The following is a 17,690-nucleotide window of genomic DNA, read 5'->3' as shown; positions in this document are numbered from 1 at the left end:
GTGATGAGCAGAACTTGCTACTGGTAACATGACCACCATGCAAATGAGTGCACCTCCAACATGGGTACCATAATGAACAGCTACCAAAATCATGTCTTCTCTCTCCTCACTCTCACCTCCTAAGAGCAAAGTGACCTAACATAAAATTATAAAACACACTGAATTTTCTTTATTTCCTTAGACTCACTTGGGAGATGAGGTCATTCCTTAAGGATACTTCAAGAAGACTGGGTAAGAAGGAAACAGATGCCATGTCTCTTCAAAGTGCTCCCAGGCAGGTATAAGCCCTGGTCTGTCCACCTGCCTTCTGGTCTGGCCCCGGGCTTAAATTTCAGAATGAGTGGGAGCTGTAGGGTAGAATCCAGGGGAATCTTACACATCCTATCTCTGTTTATACAGGTCCTGAAGTGGCTTCTGAATTGTCTCTACTGCTTCCATCAGCCTTGGTTGGTATGCAGCTGCTTTGTGCCCCAACCCAGGCAAACATAAAGAACGTTGTCAAAAGAGTGCTGAATTAATCAAAGTAAGTAGAAATGTTTGTTTCTACAAATATTTTAGCTCAACTAAATCTTATACCTAATCTTTGGGTTGTTTTAAAAGTTCAATTAAATCTTTTAGTTTTAATATTTCAATGGACTATTTTCCTTCTCTCTCTATAATAGTTCTAGATGGAAATCGTGTATCAGAAGAGCTAATTACTAGTCATCAACTGAGAAAACATGAGACCAAAAGCACTACTGTTTAGGCTGGTGCTGTATACCAATCTCAGAATTAAGTGGAAAGCAACCGTGAAACATAGCAAATACAATAGTACACAGAAGTTTCCAGGTCTTGCCAGGTTGACTTTTATATGGTCATCACTTCTGAGAATACCTGGCATATCCCGAAAGGAAGAATATAATTGAATCAATCCTCAAGTTTCAAACTTTCCCTTTTAGATGACTGCCACATTACTTACTTGCCCTAGTGCTAATGTCAATTGGGTTGATTCTCTAGTAGGGTTCACCAACGTACACTGTAATTTATCTGAACTACTACCAAGATGGTAACTGAAGAAGCCGAAACTGCTTCTTCTTGTTTTCCTAGTACCTTAATGCCTAGTTCATAGAAAAGTTCTCAATAAATATTTGTTAAATAAACAAAATTCTTGTTTTGTTTTTGGAGGAAATGAGTGTCACATTCCTGATACATTTTTAGAAATATCGTAACACAACGTTCTAATGCACACAATAGCCAAACTAATAAGAGTAGAGAGGGTACATTGAACAGGCTTAGATGAATCTCTCTGAGGCAGATAGTAGGGATATATATGAAGTTAAAAACTGATCTTCTACAAGGTAGCCCATAGGCGACAACTTACTTTGTTGGCCCAAGACCAACTAAAACACATTAAATTTCTTCTGTATCCTTCGGCATTAAATAAACTGGCATGCTATGTTTTTGCTAGCTTTTTTTAGAAAAGAGGTATCGCTTTGAGTTACTCCTGCTCAGCTTCAACAATTTTATGTTAATTCTTTAAATTCCCTTGGGATTACTAGTTTTCCAGATAAAACACTGCCAAATTCTTAACAGCAGTTTGAAGCAGGTTTTGGACTGGGGATCCCATTATGCATTCTAAAAATGCAGTTTTCTTTTGAAGTAGCTCAGGGAAAGGATGGTAATTTCAACTCTCTAATGCCTAAGCCCTGCCTCCTCCATTCCTTCAACATATTATCCTCTTTATTTCCTTCTAAAGCTACTTTGAATAACACTGACTGGCTGAAAAGAATCTTGGGTAGTTGGAATCAATAACTAGATTTTTCTCTTTCTGGTTGTGCCATGTATTACATGTTTCTTTCAATTTCCAATTAAGGAACTTTAGCAAATACTCCAGTGAATACACTAAGTCTAGACTCTAATTGTTTTAAATGTCAGCTACAAAGAAAAGTTTTTATGTGTGTTAGAAAAATATTAAGAAATAATTCTTAGAATAAATTGTTCTTCTGAGACTTGCATAAACATTCTTTCCTTCTGGGCAGTGATTATTGAGGGAGGTAGGGAATATATGAGGTTTACCCAGGGGAATTTTACAAATTATACATTCCTCCTCCACAAATATTAACCTATTTCTTCTTGTTCTCTCCCTAGAATCAATACTACAGTGACCCACTGATTGTAGAGTGCCATATTCCTTTGTTTGTTAAGGGTGGAAAAAATTAAGCATCGTTGTTTGAGATTTATCATTGGATAAAATGTTTCTGTTTAGAATTCTACAAAAATGTAAGAATACATTTTGCTTACATTACATTATTTATTTTTTAGATTTTTCCCTCTTAGTCCTGCATGCATTGTTAGCACAAAAAGTTGAACTTGATCACAACTTCCTTTGAAAAGCGAGTAGGTACACAATTACTGTCTCAAGAATTTCTCCACAGCCCAAGAATTCCAGACACTGATAACACTGTCAGTAACCTACACAACGTTCAATAGAAAAATTTACCAAATATCCTCTGTTTAATGTAAACAAGGCAGGAGGCAAAACAGCGTATTACAGTAACACTATTTTACAGGGCCCAGAATATGATTATCTACCATGTTTTAACACATCAAGTGTCATGATGGCATGCATATTTCAATTTATTGTACAACCCAAAATAAAATTGACATGTACTTTGTGATTTCAGCACTTCACTGCAACTTCTTCTGTTAATACCTATGGACTTCATAATTAAATGGTAATTGTATATTAATGCAATAATTTATGGAAATAGGTTACCATGAATTTATGAAGTAATTCCATAATTTGTGCCCTGTAAAATTAAGTGTAACAATCTTTACACTAGCAACAGTGTAAGCGAGCTAAGAATTTTGGTCCTTATATATATATATACATATATACACACACGTACACATACAATAATGTACAGTTAAATCAAAAAGCTTTGAATCCACTCATAGCTTCCATATTGCACAGATACATTAAGAGAATGTTACATAGTTATAATGTGACTACTACAATGATAATTGGCTAAGACAAATTTGAGTTAAATCAAGTGAAGAATGTGGCTCATAACTAAAACCCAAAGACTATACTCTGAGAAGTTTCTTAAAATTGTGCACACCTATTGATACAAATGTGAAGCAAGGCTAAAATTCAGTTTGGAACTTGCTATGGCAATTGACTGTTATGGTGGTACTTTCCACCCAACATAGTGCATTTTAGACACTGTTTTTATAAGTACTGAGTAATAGAAATATTCAGCTTTCGGCAGACAGTAAGAAAAAGACTAGTGATGTTGTATGATGTTTCACAAATTCAACTCGGTGAAAACTTGTGCTGGCTCTACATCTGAACTAACTTTGAAAAGAAAGAAAGAAAAAAAGAAACTTAGAAGAGAAACAAACTTAACCTAAGCCTTAGCTGACTACAAATCAAAGTCATTATAATAACTTAGAAAAATTATATTTTCAGGAGCAGCATACACATACACAAACACAAATATAAGAGTTAAAGCTTTTCCGGACTTGGTTTCATGGATTAGCTGTAAGGTCCCATAGTGAAATCAAGGATAAAAGAGTATTTGGTTTGAGAGGTAACATCATCGCTATTACATCTACAGAGCACTATGGAAACACTAAGAAATATTTAATATCTCTTAATGTCTTATTTTAAATACATGTACATCAAAGTCGACAGTTACTACATCTAAAAATGGAGATGTTACAGTATTCCTCACATGAAGTGATCAAAAGATACAACTGAAAAATGCTTTCCCATCATTCATAATCACTTACAGAAAATCCTGCATGAAGTAACCATCTCCTACTCTTGTTTTTTCATTGTTTTACTTAAACACCTTGGAATGAGCTAACAAAGATTTGCAATGCATTATAAATTTAGGCTTCTTGTTATTTTAACAGTGGTAAACATTCTAGAGCTGAGACTATTCAGAATCTTGTGATATTCTGTTCTTAATAAATAGTAAAAACTAACTATAAAATACATCAGAAAAGCTAATACGACAAAATGAGCAGAGGTGTAAAAACATGCTTCTGTGCACACAACACGCAACATATATATGCAAACACGCTACATAACGTATTCCCAGGAGGGGTAGACAGTTCCTTTCAAGCTGGAACTTTGATAGTCTGCTCCCCCAAATATCAGTAAATGAAAAGATAAAGAGAAAAGTGCTGCTGCTTAACCTTTCGACTACAAACAAACAAACAAACAATAGCTCAAAAGCAGTATTTGAGTGACAAGAATCACTTAAAGGAAAAAGAGAAAGTGGACTAGCAAACACCATTTTGTCAGTGAAGTACAAGTACACTGTGCCCAGCACAGCTTTGCTAAACTACGCGTTCCTACACTGTATCCATTCACATACATACTCAATTTTCCCAAATCCTTTAACATGTAAACAGGACATTTAAAAGACTGTTTTGCTTAATCTCTTTAGAATCATTTAAAATGAAAGACTGAACAAAATGGGAAAAAAATGTAAACATTAAGGAGGCCATTGGCATGTTGATTGCTGCCTAAGAGTTATCAGTTCCCCATGGAGACACTATGCATTTCAGTAAGAAAATTAAATTATAAAGCAATTTTCAGAGAGGGAAAACCCCAGTACATGTTAATTAGCTTAAAAAATACAATCTTAGCAAACACTACCAATGATGAGCATAAATTCAATGTTGTTGCAAAAATGTCACAGTTTAAATAAACTGAGACCCATACATGAAAAATCAATCACTAACATGGCTATGTGCACAAAAGAGTAAAAGAACATTTCTTTAAAAAATATATATATATTAATTAATAATTTCTTTATCATATTAAATTGTTATTCTTAGAAAAGCCGAAGAAAGTTAACACTGATCTACACATTTATCTCCTATAATTAACTCGATTCATTCGATGGCTCCTGAATTGTATGCTTTTTCTCATTTACAGTTTTTTTCATATTTTGTTTGATAAGAATTCTGACCTTAAAAAGTTATAAAATTAGTGGGGTTTTTTTTGCTACTTATCAATCCAAAAGAATATAAGCATTTGAGTCCCGAAGAATGTCAAAATGCCTCGCTACCTAAAAGGATTTTAAAATAACAGAAATATCATCAAAGTCATGACATCAGAAATTTTACAGCTTCTCACACAGTCATTAGAAAGGCTTATTTCCTGAAGTTCCTTTGATTGTATCCTGGATTCAACAATGTGCAATTTTATATAGAGAACCATTATATAAAGCCAATGAAAACAACATTACACAACATTTTACCAAGAATGTCCACTCAATAGGTTCTTAATGGTTCTGTCCAGTTTACAGCAATACTTCATTAAAAAGGCTTTTTATCCTCTCATGGCAGAGTGGAACTGAGTCCCTTCTGATGAAATGTACACAATATTTCTGTTCCCCTGGTTTCTTGAAAGATGTTATTTATGGTGTGGAGGAAGCGTGATATTTCACAAATGCGATTGCTGCCAGCTCCTTACAGAATTCTTCTAACACAATCACACCCTCTAGCAGTGTGATGTGGTCAATACTGGCAAGGGAAAAGCAGACGATAAGTCAATTCAAGATAACAGCAGATGGTTAAGTTTGGTGAAGTTTTTGGATTTAAAAAATATGTAAAAGGCTAACTTACATAGGGCCTTCGGGTTCCAAACCAAGTAATCGCTTTCTGACTAATAGAAGCTTGGGAGTAAAGTCTTGAATTCGCTGAATTCGAACCATAAGGTCGCCAACAACCTGCATCACAGAGACAAGAAACTCAGTTCCTGAAATCAACTCCATAAAAATTCTCAGCATTAAAAAACAAACATTCATTTTCTATTACTAAATAATGTTTCACTACTCACATAACCATCTTTGACCAAGGACTCATACCTATTCTTTAAAGTATAAAAGTTACATATATCACTTAAAATAATGAGTTTTTCTTTTTCCTCCACATTCTGTAAAATAATCCAGATTGTATAATAATTACTTTTAAACAGCAGGCATACTTTTCACTGGGTGACACTAATTACATACAATGATATTAAGATGTTAATTGGACACGTTTATCAATCCTAGAGAATATAACAGAACTAGTAACTCACCCTGACAATTACAGAGAAGAGAGATCTACAGCCAGAAGCAAGGTTCACGTAAGGATCCAACAGGTACTCGTGGATGTGTGGATGAGGGAAGAGAGAAAGTCTAGATAACACCGAGGTTACTTGTAAGTTTACATCATATGGCTATGGAAAGGTATAAAAAAGACATTTGATATTATTAATAATGTATATACCTGTGCACCTAATTTATCACTTCTATTCGTCTAAGAAAGGAAAAAATCCACCATCTTATTCCTCCCTCCACATGCTCTTCTGCAATGAAAGTATCTACAACTAAATTAGCTCCTATCATCTTAAATTTCATATATCACAGTCCTAACAAAAAAGTTTTTTAAAACATTCATATAAACATATCAAAAAGACAAATATGTGATACAATCAGGATGTCTTTTATGCAGGTTGATTTCATCAATATAATAGTTCAAGAGAGGGAGGCCAGGTGTAGTGGCTCACACCTATAATCCCAGCACTTTGGGAGGCTGAGGTAGGAGGATTGCTTGAGCCCAGGAGTTTGAGGTCAGCCTAGGCAACATAGCAAGACCTAGTCTCTACAAAGAATTATCCGGGCACGGTGGCACATGCTGTAGTCCCAGCTACTTGGGAGACCGAGGCGAGAGCATTCCTTCAGCCCAGGAACTTGAGGCTGCAGTGAACTGTGACTGTGCCACTGCACTCCAGCCTGGGCAACAGACTGAGGCTCCCAACTCAAACAAAAAGAGACATTTCAAAAGGTCATAAAAAAACACAAATGTGTCATATATAATACTAATTACAAACAACAGAGGGCACATTGAGCTTCTGACCAAAGAACTAGAAGGGAACGATTACATCTTTTTTAAATATAGTAATACAATTTTTACAGTGATATTTCTCACCTCAGATTACTCAACTACTGCCAATTACCAAAAGAATATATAGAGTAAAATAAGGTCAAATCACAGAATCTTGTCAATACAATGAAAGCACCTGGGGTAAAAATGACTGTCCTAAGCCTCAGAGTGAATAAGAAGTTTTACAGTGGTGGTGAGAGAGAGTTCGTTTCCTGCATGAGCATTAACTTTCCCCCAAACAACTGTACATCTGTGTACAGTCCCCTCATACATTTTTGTATGTAATATCACAGTTTTGCTTGAATACTAATTGCTTACTCTTCATAGAAAACAGCTCAAAAGTGCTTTACAGATTATGCTAACTTCAAAGCAAAAAGCACACTATACAAAAAAGAGCTGCTATTATCTGCTTAGGACTTTCAACAGAATGCTCCCACCCACTCCAGTTTTCTTCTAAGTAGCCAAAGGAAACTGATCGGCTGAAACAAAACTCACTACAGTGAGGAGGCTACGGAGAACCCGGATGGGGATGAGTGAGACATAGATGCTACAGCATGGTGAAGGGAGAGCGAGTCGGGACCTAGTTTAACACTAGCTATGGAATCTGAATGTTTTACTCTCAGCTACTGAGCGCTTTCAAAGCCTTGCTCACAATGAATACCAATTAAGAAGCGAATCTCTGGCATTCAGAGAAGAATGCTTGGGCACATGTAAAAAGATATCAAAGATTATGATGAACATATGATTTGTTATACAAATAGAAACTCTCAAGTCCTATGCTTTAAGTCCAATTTCAGTTCTTCTTGCCACTAGATTCATGGATATAGAATTTTTGAAAGAAAAACTTCCCCCAATTCATTCTTTCTCAAAATCTATCTTTAAGCAAGATAAATGAAAAGAAGTATATATTCCTAATAAAGAATAGTTTAAGAGTATATTCTTCTACTTGATAATATGTGGAGTTTTTTTTGATATATCATAATTGTACATATTTGGGGGTACATGTAATATTTTGTTATATGTATACAATGTGTAATGATCAAATCAGGGTAATTGAGACACCCATGACCTCCAACATTTATCTTTTCTTTGTGTAAAGGACATTACAATTCTTCTCTTCTAGCTCTTTGAAATACACAATAAATTACTGTTAGTTGTAATTTCCTCATCATGCTATCGAATGCTAGAACTTATCCCTTCTATCTAACTGTATTTTTGTACCCATTAGCCAACTTTTCTCCATCCCTCTCCCCTTAATATCTGCAACAGAATAGCTTTCTCCAAGAGTCAACTCTTAATAAATAATAAATTCGCATTAAATTGTATTTTATGTACAAAGGATGCATTTATAACAATCAATTTTTTAAAAAAGCATTTGGTAAAAAAATGTGCACAAAATGAGTTTAAAAAACAACTTAAGTCCATTTGATAACACCGACTCTTCACTTCAGGTAGTTAAGACTTTTAGGTCACTAGGTTCTGCCAGTTGTAGGTCCTATGATAAACAGCCTAATACAATTTGGCTTTAAACCAAGAGACACTACTATTTAGACTGTATTTTTTCTGTATGGTGTTACTTTGGTTTGTAACTTTATTTTAACATAAATCTAGGTTTAAATTGTTTAAGAAATGTAAGGCTGACACATTATTTCCTAATGCTGTGAAAAATAAAAATAAGTTTCAGCAACATAAAATTGTTTCACTATATGAGAGAGAACTCCCAAAAAGCCCTGAATTTATTTATAAAAAATTGTGCATTTATTCTTACATGTTAAAACTTCAGTCATCTTGAAAGTACTCTCTGTTTGATGCAATACATCTATTGAGACACTTTTCCACTGCTCAAAACAATTTTGAACATGTCAATTTTGATGCCTTTTAGTGCTTCTGTCTTTTTGTTTCACCTCTTTCACATCAGCAAAACGTCATCCAGGGAAACAAAAAAGTGGCTCATGTGAGACTGGGTGAATAGGGAGGGTGGGGCGTGGGGGTCATGCTGTTTTTGGCCAAAAACTGCTGAACACTTTGTGGTATGGGCAGGTGCGTTGTCGTGGTGGAAAAATCAGTCACCTGTTTGCCACAACTCGAGATATTTCTTCTGCATTTTGTGGCACAACCTTTTTAAATCCTCCAGATAAAACCTTTGGTTAATAATTTGATATGGAGAAACAAATTCAGAGTATACTACAAGGGGCTCACCCTCCAAAAGATAATTCTGGTTTTTTCTGGTTGCCCCTCGTACTCTGACATGGTCTCTACCTCCTACTGGTAACATCTTCAAAACAAGGTAGCTTTTTGCAGGGTTGCTATTAAGTGTTTATTATGTGGGAACCCTGTATTTTGTACCTTATAAGGTATTTACCTAAAAGGAAATCTAGTTAAATTTCTCTGACATGTCAAATAGACTTGGCCCATTTTTTTTTTTGACTGAGCTCACATTGATTATAAGGTTTAAATTTTGAGACAATAAACTGAGACTTAAAAGTACACTGATGTCACCAATAAACAGCAAACCTCATCCTCAGCAAAAAAATTTAGGAAAGAAAGATAATGATACTAGACCAAAATGCTTAGCACCCCGGGATCCATATGTTATCTTTGAAATCATATATATATTCTATATAATATTCTTACCAAAAAGTCTTGAAAAAATCAAGAGTTTTGCTTTGTTTTATTTAGAAGTGGAGTCTTGCTAAGCTGCCCATGCTGGAGTGCAGTGGCTGTTAGTAATACCCATTAATAGCCAGATTTACATACTTTGGTTGTGAAGTTTAAAATAAACAACTAAACACTAGAAATACAGCACATGCTGCTAAGAGGTTTAAAGAAAAAAAGGACCTGATCTCTTTACTGATTACTGTCAGAAACAGTACTCACTGAGTCTAATAAAATACTAGTAATATTTTACCTAGTAAAATACTTCCTAAATTATAATCTCTTTGACTTTGTGGTTATTGAAGACAAGCTACTTACAAAGTAAATTTTTCTTAAACTTCCTAGGCCTGATCATAGTGCACTACAGCCTTGAACTCTTTGGCTCAGCTGATCCTGCCTCAGCTTCCCAAGTAGCTAGGATGACAGATGTGTGCCACCATGCTCGGCCCAAAGGTTTTAAAGACAAAAGGCTTTGGGCTGGGCTTCATAACCTACTAGCTACAAGTTACATAACTGAAACTAAGGATTCCTCATGTATAAAATAACACTAGAAATCTGTCTTGCCCGTAATATAGGGTTATAGGACCAATGACTGAGACAGCGTATCAATCAGCTCTGTATGGTGAAGCGTTATATGGTAAAACAAAGAATTTTAACATTTCAGGATACACTGTTTTCAATGTATCCTTTTGCACTCTACAAACTAATGAAAAAATGCTCAGTATAATGAAGATCAAGAGTGGCGCTCTCAATTCAATTCAGAAACTACTTTTTAAAATGTAGATTCCTTTTTAGTGTTTTTGGTCAGAATTTCTAAAGATTACTGTCTTTATACTGATTGCTAATATCTCTTGCTTGTTCATGAAATCAGATTCAAACTGGCAAACTAGCACAAAAAACATAATAAACTGATGAATCCTAGCTGCCTAAGAGGTTTACACAGCCATGAGGTTTACACAGCAATAGCTACTAATAGCCAGATTTATATACCTTGGTTGTCAGGTTTAAAACAAACAACTAAGCATTAGAAATACAGCACATGCTGTTAAGAGATTAAAAGACGATGACCACTTGTGTACCTAAATCCTGAATTGTACTCCATATCTTTAAAATTAAAAAAAAAAAAAAAAATGCTGGGCTCAGTGGCTCAAGTCTGTAATCCCAGCACTTTGGGAGGCTGAGGTGAGAGGACTGCCTGAGTCCAGGGGTTCGAGACCAGCATGGGCAACTTGGCGAGAACTTGTCTCTACAATAAATAAAAATGACAAAAAAATTAGTTGGATGTGGTAGTGTGCACCTGTAGTTCCAGTTACTTGGAAGGTTGAGGCGGAAGGATTGCCTGAGCCCAGCAGGTCGAGGCTGCGGTGGCTGTGAGCATGCCACTGCACTCCAGCCTGGGCGACAGAGTGAGACTCCAACTCAAAAAAAAAGAAATTAGAAGAGAAAAAAGGACCTGATTACTGTCAGAAATAGTAGTGACTTAAGTCTAACCTAGTAAAATACTTTCTGGTTATTGAAGACAGCCTACTTACAGAGTAAATTTCTCTTAAATTCCCTAGGCCCACATAGATATTTAACTAAAATGCTAAAAAAGAACAAGTACTTTAACATACAATTTAAAATTAATTCCAAATTGGTTAACTCACTTTCTATGTTGAGAAAAGTATTATGCCAAGTGTTCTATTTCCCGTGTATATCCCAATATATAAAACATTTCAAAGTCCTATCATTACTTCATATATCAATGAGCACTGAAGGAGGGATTCCATAATCCCAAATTCATTTCTCCTAACAATGAGGCATATACAGCGATGCACCAGCTGATGGTGATTTTTATCCACCTCTGAAGAAGTAAATTAACCTTTTTTATTTCACCTCTCCCTTATAAAAATAAGTATCATTCAAAAGTTCTTGTCTGATGAAGCAGGCTCATCTAATACTGTTCTTTAATTTTAATGAGACTAGAGTGTTCAAGGTTCCATTTGAAATGACATTTAGAGACTTCTGAATTGAGCTTAACAAGTCTTACTCTATCTGTTAAGTGTACTAACTAAAAGCCTTTCTCAGTCAGTAATAAAAGGAAAGCACTCTAATTACCTCTGAAACATGTAAAGGATGTTAAGACAATGGCTGAAAATGAGAAGTAAAATATACAATTCTGTAACAGCTGTAAGGCCAAATAACTGCTTTTAACATACAGAAAGCATCAGAAACCCTCCAGTTATTGGCAATCAAGCTTTATGAAACAGTCACTCAGTGGAAAAACTAAGAAAACAATAAAAGTAACTTTATTGAAGATCTAAACTAAGACTCGAGATGATCCCATAGTAAATGGTAATAAAATATTACGAAAATTAGTATTTTATAATGTATTACCTGATCAAGAATTCGCCCCATTCTGTCAAATAAAACTTTCAAAAAATGACCTTCAAAGAAAGCTGCTTCTAAATTGCACTTTTCCAATGCTTTCGGAGAGCCAGGCCACTCCCATCTTAAGCAGATAGCACAGTAGTCCCGGAACTAGGAAAAAAGAACATTTGGATCATTAAAGAAGAACAAAAATAAACTGAGATGAAATTGAAATGATTACCTCAATTAGACACATAAAAACACATTTTGGATGCAGAATGTCTGCTATGTGTGAGGGGTCAAGGGAGAGGTGGAAAAGATGGCTCAGATCTCTGTGACCAGGAGCACAGGTAAGATGATAGTCACCAGTAACCAATATAAGTTGATGAAAAAAAGGCACATTTTAGCTTTACTAAAATATCTCCCTTAATAATTGTGCTTAAGCTCTTTTTTTCTAAAGGAATTTAATACTTTAGTTATTTTCCTCATAGATTTAGGGTACATTTAAAAAGCAAACAGCCAAGTTTTCAACTTTATTTTCAAATGTTACATATAACAGAAGAGCAGATGCACATTATCTGAGAAGGCAAGCCTGCCATATCTATAATTGAAAGCACACAAGGCATGCTGTTATGATAGGATAAAACAGTGCTGCTCAAAGGGTGGTCCACAGACCACTGCTGGTCCTCAAACTGTTTGCTACCATCCACCATGATTGAGCACAAAAAGCAAGAGCAAGCATTTTAAAACTTTCTTAACAATTTGAGCAGTTTTATGTCTGCTGAACCTAACAATAAAACAATCAGGGTATGCATTTTGTAACTTTTTCATTTTTCTACAGTACTAATTCATTTTTTGTATTTTGCTAAAGTGTTGGTCTGTGACAGATTAGAAATAATAAAAAAATTGATCCTTTACTACAGATAGTTATCACTAGAACAAATATTGTGGATTTTTATAAGCACAAGACTATATGATAAAATAAAAATGATTTTTAAGTCTTCCCCAAAATGCAATTTACTCGAATTTAAACAAAAGACATTTAGAACATGGTTTCCTCCATGTTCTTTCCCTCCTCAGAAACTTCTATTCAATAAAGCAAAATTATTTTGACATCTCTAGTTTGGAAATTGCCTTAAATTAAAACAGAACATATTCTTACCATGAAGCTTTAACTTCAACTTTTAAAAGAAAAAAAAAAATACAAAACAATTAAAAAGCCAATTGCAATATATTGAGAGCTTTAAACTATTTGGCTTTCAATACACAATTTTCTATATAAACTACATTCAATTTTTAATAAATCATTTTTACATTAACACCTCTGAAATTCTGACCTAGAATTTTGTAATCCCTTTTGTATACTTTCTAATACTTCTGAAACAATCATAATAATTGTGTTTGTAATCACAAAATGAAAATGAGAGAAACTTTACAGAAAGAATAAAAGCTGTTTAAAAATCTAAATTGGTGGTACTAAGAGGCATTTTTCACTTTTATTGTCATTACTTGATTGTTATAGGAATGTAACTTGCTAACCCATTACTCTAGTTATTCACATAGTAATGTGTACTTGAATTAGACTTAAAGTATTATGAATTAACTATATGCACATGCAAATTAATTACATATAATGACATACTTCAATCCAGAGCATTTAAATAAAAATTAAATGTATATATTTCAGGCTGGGTGCAGTGGCCCACACTTGTAATCCTAGCACTTTGGGGGGATCACTTAAGCCCAGGAGTTTGAGCCTAGCCTGGGCAACATAGTGAGACCTCGTGTCTACATTAGAAAAAAAAAGGTTTGGTGGCATACACTTATAGTCCCAGATACTAGGGAGGCTGAAATGGGAGGATCACTTGAGCCCAACAGGTTGAGACTGCAGTGAGCAAGCATTGAGCCACTGCACTACAGCCTGGATGACAGAGTGAGACCCTAACTCCAAAAAAAAAAAAAGTGTATTTTTCAGATTTGAGAAATGTCAAAACTTGGAATTTTCAATGTTTGAAATTCACTTTTTTGTTGTTTTTTTTTTTTTTGAGTTGGAGTCTCACTCTGTCGTCCAGACTGGAGTGCAGTGGCTGCTCCCGGCCACCGCAGCCTCAACCTGCTGGGCTCTGGAGATCCTTCCGCCTCAGCCTTCTGAGTAGCTGGAACTACAGGCACGCGCTACTACACCCAGCTAATTTTTTTTTATTTATTGTAGAGATGAGGTCTCGCCAAGTTGCCCAGGCGGGTCTCGAACCTGCAGGCTCAGGCAATTCACTCACCTCAGCCTCCCAAAGCGCGGGATTACAGGCTGAGCCACCAAGCCCGGCTGAAATTCACTTTCAAATTTTGAAAAATTTTATTCTAGTTATCTGTCCAACAAATACTAAATAGCTATTGATTCTGTAAAATGTATAGAGCCCTGAGTTACATATTTTGTGGGATTCAATGATAAATCAAGCATGAATCCTACCCTGAAGAGACATATTACTTTATACCCCCCATATAGGAAAGAAAACACAAAGGGCCACAAAAGACGTAGAGATAATGCCACAGGTATAGAGAAGAGCAGTTACCTTTACACTAGTGGGGAAGGGGAGAAGAGCTCCTACTTTTACTGTTGGGGGAGGAGAGCAGAGAAAGTGGGTAAAGAGAATAAACCAGATGTGGCATTTAATCTGAACCTTGAAGACAGGGAAGAAATATAGATATCAGACAATGGGTAGAGATGAAAGCGAGGAAAACCTTGTAGGCAAACAGTAGCATCAATAAAAACATGTAAATCATACACTTAAAAAGAGAGTGTCATACAAAGAAATAAAGATAAAAAGGCAGGCTGAGAAGATCCAAGAGGACCCTGAATGCTAAGATTGGATCTCTAAGTATTCAGACTTTATGAGTTAATAAAGGAGAAGAAGGGCCACTTCAATCAGATTGATGTTTTAATGGATTCTGAGCAGAAAGAACAAGCTGATGTGACAAGTTATGAGGTTACAGTAATCCTAGGCAAAAAGTGATAAAGACTTAAACTAGGATTCTGAAAGTAAAAATGGGGAAGGAGATAGACAGGAAAGGTATGATAGGAGCAAAACTGATATAACTTGGCAATGGATTAGAAGCAAAGAATGGAAGATGAATGAATTCGGGACAATTCTGAAGTCCAAACCTTGGGTGACCAGGAGGATGGATGTGCCACTGACCACAGCAGGAAACAAAGAAGCATATGCACTTTTGGAGAAACCAACGATAAGCTCTACTTTGGACAGATGAAGTCTGAGGTTCAAGATGAACATCTAAACACCTGGGGCTAGAGCTTTGGAGACACTTCAGATATAGATGGTCAGATATGGAATTCATGAGATGAATGCTAAACCACAAGAATGCCAAAGGAATGAAGACAGAAGGAGGACCAATGATAGATATTCGGGGGGGGGGGCGTTGTTACACCATCATCCTGTGGACAGAATAAAAAACACAACTGAGACCTAAAAGCAGCAGAACAGAAAGGAATGCTACTGCAGAAGCATTAAAAAAGGATACAATTTTAAACAGGAGAAGGTTAAACAATTTCAGTAAAGTTGCAGGATACGAGATCAATAAACAAAAATCAGCTGTATTTCTAGACTAGCAATTAATAGTCTAAAAATAAAATTCACCAATTTCACTTACAATAGCATAAAAGAATAAAATATGTAGAAATAAGTTTAACGAAGGGGGGTATAAGACTTGTGTGCTGAAAACTACAAAATATTGTTGAACAACATTAGAGAACCTGAGTAAATGGAAAGACATCCTGTATTCATGAATTCAAAGTCTTAATATTGTTAAGATGGTATCACTCCAGTTGATCTACAGATTCAATGCAATTCTTATAAAAAATTCCAACTTTTTTTTTTTTCCAGAAATGGCCAGAGTTATCCTAAAATTCACGTGGAAATGCAAGGGGCACCAAATAGCCAAAACAATCTTCAAAAAGAACAAAATCACAAGACTTATACTCAATTTCAAAACTTACTACAAAGTTGCAGTAATCAAGACAGTGTGGTACTGGGGTAAGGAAAGAGTTATGGGTCAGAGTAATAGAATTGAGAGTCCTGAAATAAATCTTACATTTATAGTCAATAAAGGAGAAATAGCCTTTTCAACAAATGGTGCTGAGGCAACTGGATATCTACATGTAAAAAAGATGAATCTGGACCCCAGGTATGACACAAAAAAGAACAAGGGAAAAATACTTAAGGTGTGCATCACCAAAATTAAAAACTTTTGTGTATCCAAAGACACTGTGAAGAAGATGAAAAGACAACTCCTAGAATGGAAGAAAACATTTGCAAATCATCTATCTAATGAATATCTAGTAGGCAGACTACACAAGGAACTCTTACAACTTAACAACAAAAAAATAAAACAGCCCGATCAAAAAAACAGGCAAGGAATTTAAAAAGATATTCTCCAAAGAAGATATAAAAACGTCTGCTAAGTACATGAAGTGGTACTCAGCATCATTAGTCATTCATGAAATATAAATCAAAACCACAATGAGATACCACTTAATACCTACTAAGATGGCTACAATAAAAAAAGGATAACAACAAGTGTTGATGAGGACATGGAGAAATAAGAAACTTCAAACATTGCTGGTGCAATGTAAAATGGTGCAGTCACTATGGAAAACAGTTTGGCACTTCCTCAAAAAGAGTTAAATATAGAGTTACCATGTGACCTAGTAATTTTACTGCTAAGCATTACCCAAGAAAACTGAAAACCTATGTTGACACACAAAGTTTTAAAGGAATATTTACATCACAGCAGAAGTATTCATAATAGTCAAAAAATAGAAACCAAATGACCATCAACTGATGAATAAATAAACAAAATATCCATGCAATGAAATATCATTCAGTCATAAAAAGAAATAAAGTATTGGGGATGGCTAATACCTATAATCCCAACACTTTGGAAGGCCAAGGTGAGAGGATTGTTTGAGGTCAAGAGTTCCAGACCAGCCTGGGCAACATAGCAAGACCTCATCTTTACAAAAACCAACCAACCAACCAACAAACAAAAACCCAGCTGGGTGTGGTGGCATGAGCCTGTAGAACCAGCGACCCAGGAGTCTGAGGCAAGAGGATCAGCTGAGTCCAGGAGTTTGAGGCTGCAGTGAGCTATGATTGTGCTACTGTACTTCAGCCTGGGCAACAGAGGAAGATCTGTTCTCCAAACTAAAAATAAAAAAATAAAATAAATACTGATGTTTGTTACAACATGAATAAATCTTGACTACATTATGTCAAGTAAAAGAAACCAGACACAAAAGGCCATGTATAGTACGATTCCATTTATGTGAAATATCTAAAATAGACAAAGTCATAGAGACATAAAGTAGATTAGTCACTGCCTGGTGCTGGGAGTTGGGGAGGAGGAGGTGGCAATGAGGAATGTCCACTTAATTTGTAGAGGCTTTCTTTTTGAAGTGACAGAAATATTCTGGCATTATATAATGATGACGGTTGCATAACCTTGTGAATATACTGAAAGCCGTTGAATTGTAAACTTTAAAATAGTTAAAATATTGAATTTTATCTTGATACAAATTTTTCTTAAAGGAGGAGTCTCTTTTAGCACATTTTTTTTTTACATTTTACAGTGAAAAAAGCTATAAAGAGGACTTCCAATACTATGTTGAACAGGAGGGGAGAGAGTGGGCATCCTTGTCTAGTTCCAGTTTTCAGGGGAATTGGTTCCAATTTTTGTCCATTTAG

The 17,690-nt window shown here is 35.4% G+C and overlaps 1 protein-coding gene across 1 annotated transcript in view; it reads right to left on the bottom strand.

The window, feature by feature from the left end:
- Nucleotides 1-2,276: 2,276 nt before the first annotated feature.
- Nucleotides 2,277-17,690, bottom strand: part of FAM160B1 (family with sequence similarity 160 member B1) — a 45,347-nt gene continuing 29,933 nt past the window's right edge. Inside the window, exons 16-19 of the mRNA XM_008063406.2 lie at nucleotides 11,962-12,105; nucleotides 6,083-6,223; nucleotides 5,626-5,729; nucleotides 2,277-5,523 (exon numbers count right to left, since the gene is read on the bottom strand). Coding sequence (XP_008061597.2) covers nucleotides 5,418-5,523; nucleotides 5,626-5,729; nucleotides 6,083-6,223; nucleotides 11,962-12,105 — 495 coding nt within the window. The 3' untranslated portion in view covers nucleotides 2,277-5,417. The remainder of the gene's footprint in view (nucleotides 5,524-5,625; nucleotides 5,730-6,082; nucleotides 6,224-11,961; nucleotides 12,106-17,690) is intronic.

The sequence above is a fragment of the Carlito syrichta genome, unplaced genomic scaffold (assembly GCF_000164805.1).
Source record: "Carlito syrichta isolate Samal-C Ts95f unplaced genomic scaffold, Tarsius_syrichta-2.0.1 Scaffold306834, whole genome shotgun sequence".
NCBI classification, from domain to species: domain Eukaryota; kingdom Metazoa; phylum Chordata; class Mammalia; order Primates; family Tarsiidae; genus Carlito; species Carlito syrichta.
This window is presented reverse-complemented; position numbering and strand designations above follow the sequence as displayed.